This window comes from Myotis lucifugus, unplaced genomic scaffold, assembly GCF_000147115.1.
Source record: "Myotis lucifugus unplaced genomic scaffold, Myoluc2.0 scaffold_115, whole genome shotgun sequence".
In the NCBI taxonomy this organism is placed as follows: domain Eukaryota; kingdom Metazoa; phylum Chordata; class Mammalia; order Chiroptera; family Vespertilionidae; genus Myotis; species Myotis lucifugus.
This window is the reverse complement of record NW_005871163.1, coordinates 2,519,069-2,520,955: the sequence shown is the minus strand read 5'-3', so window position 1 is coordinate 2,520,955 and position 1,887 is coordinate 2,519,069. Positions and strand designations below refer to the sequence as shown.

The 1,887-nt window shown below is 40.2% G+C and overlaps 1 protein-coding gene across 3 annotated transcripts in view; it reads left to right on the top strand.

Annotated features, from left to right (window-relative positions):
* Positions 1–1,887, top strand: part of SNX1 (sorting nexin 1) — a 43,098-nt gene that overhangs the window by 34,025 nt on the left and 7,186 nt on the right. For all 3 annotated transcript variants that reach the window (XM_014459789.2, XM_023757838.1, XM_014459790.2), the window contains one exon: positions 113–188. In XM_014459789.2, the coding sequence (XP_014315275.1) occupies positions 113–188 (76 nt within the window). The remainder of the gene's footprint in view (positions 1–112; positions 189–1,887) is intronic.

Below are 1,887 nucleotides of genomic sequence, written 5' to 3'. Positions count from 1 at the left end.
TTATCTGAGGACATTTTAAAGTAATGAAAGACATTGTAACCCTGCCGGCACTCTATGACACTCAGAACCAGGGAGGCCAGCCTGACTAACCAGATAACTGCTCACCCCATAGGTACCTTCAGAGGATTGTGAACCATCCTACCATGTTACAGGACCCTGATGTCAGGGAGTTCTTGGAAAAAGAAGAGGTTAGTATTGTACGGACTTCATAATTGAATTTCATAATTGATAGCTGTCCCTCGCGAAATGAAACTAGTTCATTCAATGAATATTTGAACATTTAACATGCATATAGGCTAGTACCAGACTATATCCTACTTTGTAAACACCTATGAGTGACAAGTATTTTCACCCTTTGAAAGAAAAGAAGCTCTGCCTATAGTCAAAAGCACCTGGTTGTAGAGGTCACACTGCAATCTAGTTTTCTTACTGGATCAACACAGTGATCTATTTGGCAAGTCCTTGGCATGTCTTTCATAGGTTACTACTTGCCTCAAATTGAATACATTTTTTTGTGCCAGGAGCTGAGGGGCATTGGTTCAAAACCAGTTACCACAAACCACAGAACTGCCATGTAGCAAAAGTGTTGATTCAAGTGAACAGTCTTTTTTTTACAGGCTATCTGTAGGCTATTCACGATTGTAAGAAATTGGAGACATCCCAATTGCTAACAATTGAAGAATTAAGTAAAACATATCAATACAGCAAGTACTTTGTTCTCATCATAAACAAAGTTTACAGAAATGTTTATATATATTTGCTGGAAGCATATATTAAAATAATGATAAAAAGTGAAACATGAAAATACAGGTGTAGAAATATGTTAGTCGCCCTAACCGGTTTGGCTCAGCGGATAGAGCATCAGCCTGCGGACTCAAGGGTCCCAGGTTCGATTCCAGTCAGGGGCATGTACCTTAGTTGTGGGCACATCCCCAGTGGGGAGTGTGCAGGAGGCAGCTGATCAATGTTTCTCTCTCATCGATGTTTCTAATTCTCTATCCCTCTCCCTTCCTCTTTGTAAAAAATCAATCAAATATATTTAAAAAAAGAAAAAAAGAAACAAATATGTTAGTCATTAAGGATCAAAAGAAACGCTAGAGCCCTAGCCAGCTTGGCTCAGTGGATAGAGTGTCAGCCTGCAGACCAAAGGGTCCGGGTTCTATTTTGGTCAAGGGCGCGTACCTCGGTTGCAGGCTTCTCCCTGGCTCAGGCCCTAGTCAGGGTGCGTGCAGGAGGCAACCAATCGATGTGTTTCTATCACATCAATATTTCTCTCTGTCTTTCCCTCTCTCTTCCACTCTCTCTCTAAAAATCAATGGAGCCCTAACCAGTTTGGCTCAGTGGATCGAGTGTCAGCCCAGGGACAGAAGGGTCCCAGGTTCTATTCCAGTCAAAGGCACATGCCTGGGTTGCAGGCTCAATCCCCAGTGGGGGGTGTGCAAGAGGCAGCCGATCAATGAATCTCTCTCATCACTGATGTTTCTATCTCACTTTCCCTCTCCCTTCCTCTCTGAAATCAATAAATATATATATATATTTTTTAAAAGCAATGGAAAAATATCCTTGGGCAAGGATTAAAAAAAAAGAAACACTATAATAAAATAATGTATCTCATAGGAAAGAAAACTAGAAGGAAATAAATAAAAGGACAAGACTATATTTTGTATTTTTCATTTTGTTTTAATTTTTAATTTGCAAAAAGTATCTAGTATTCTAGTAAAGAAAATGCTACTAAGTATATGGGTCTCCCCGCCCCCCCCCCCCCCACCCCCACAAATTGTAACATTTATATAAAAAACTCAAAAAAAATTGAAATTTGTCCTCTCCCCCCCCCAGGGGAATCCAAAGTCAATTTTTGCTTTTAAATCGTTATACCATCCTTTGTTC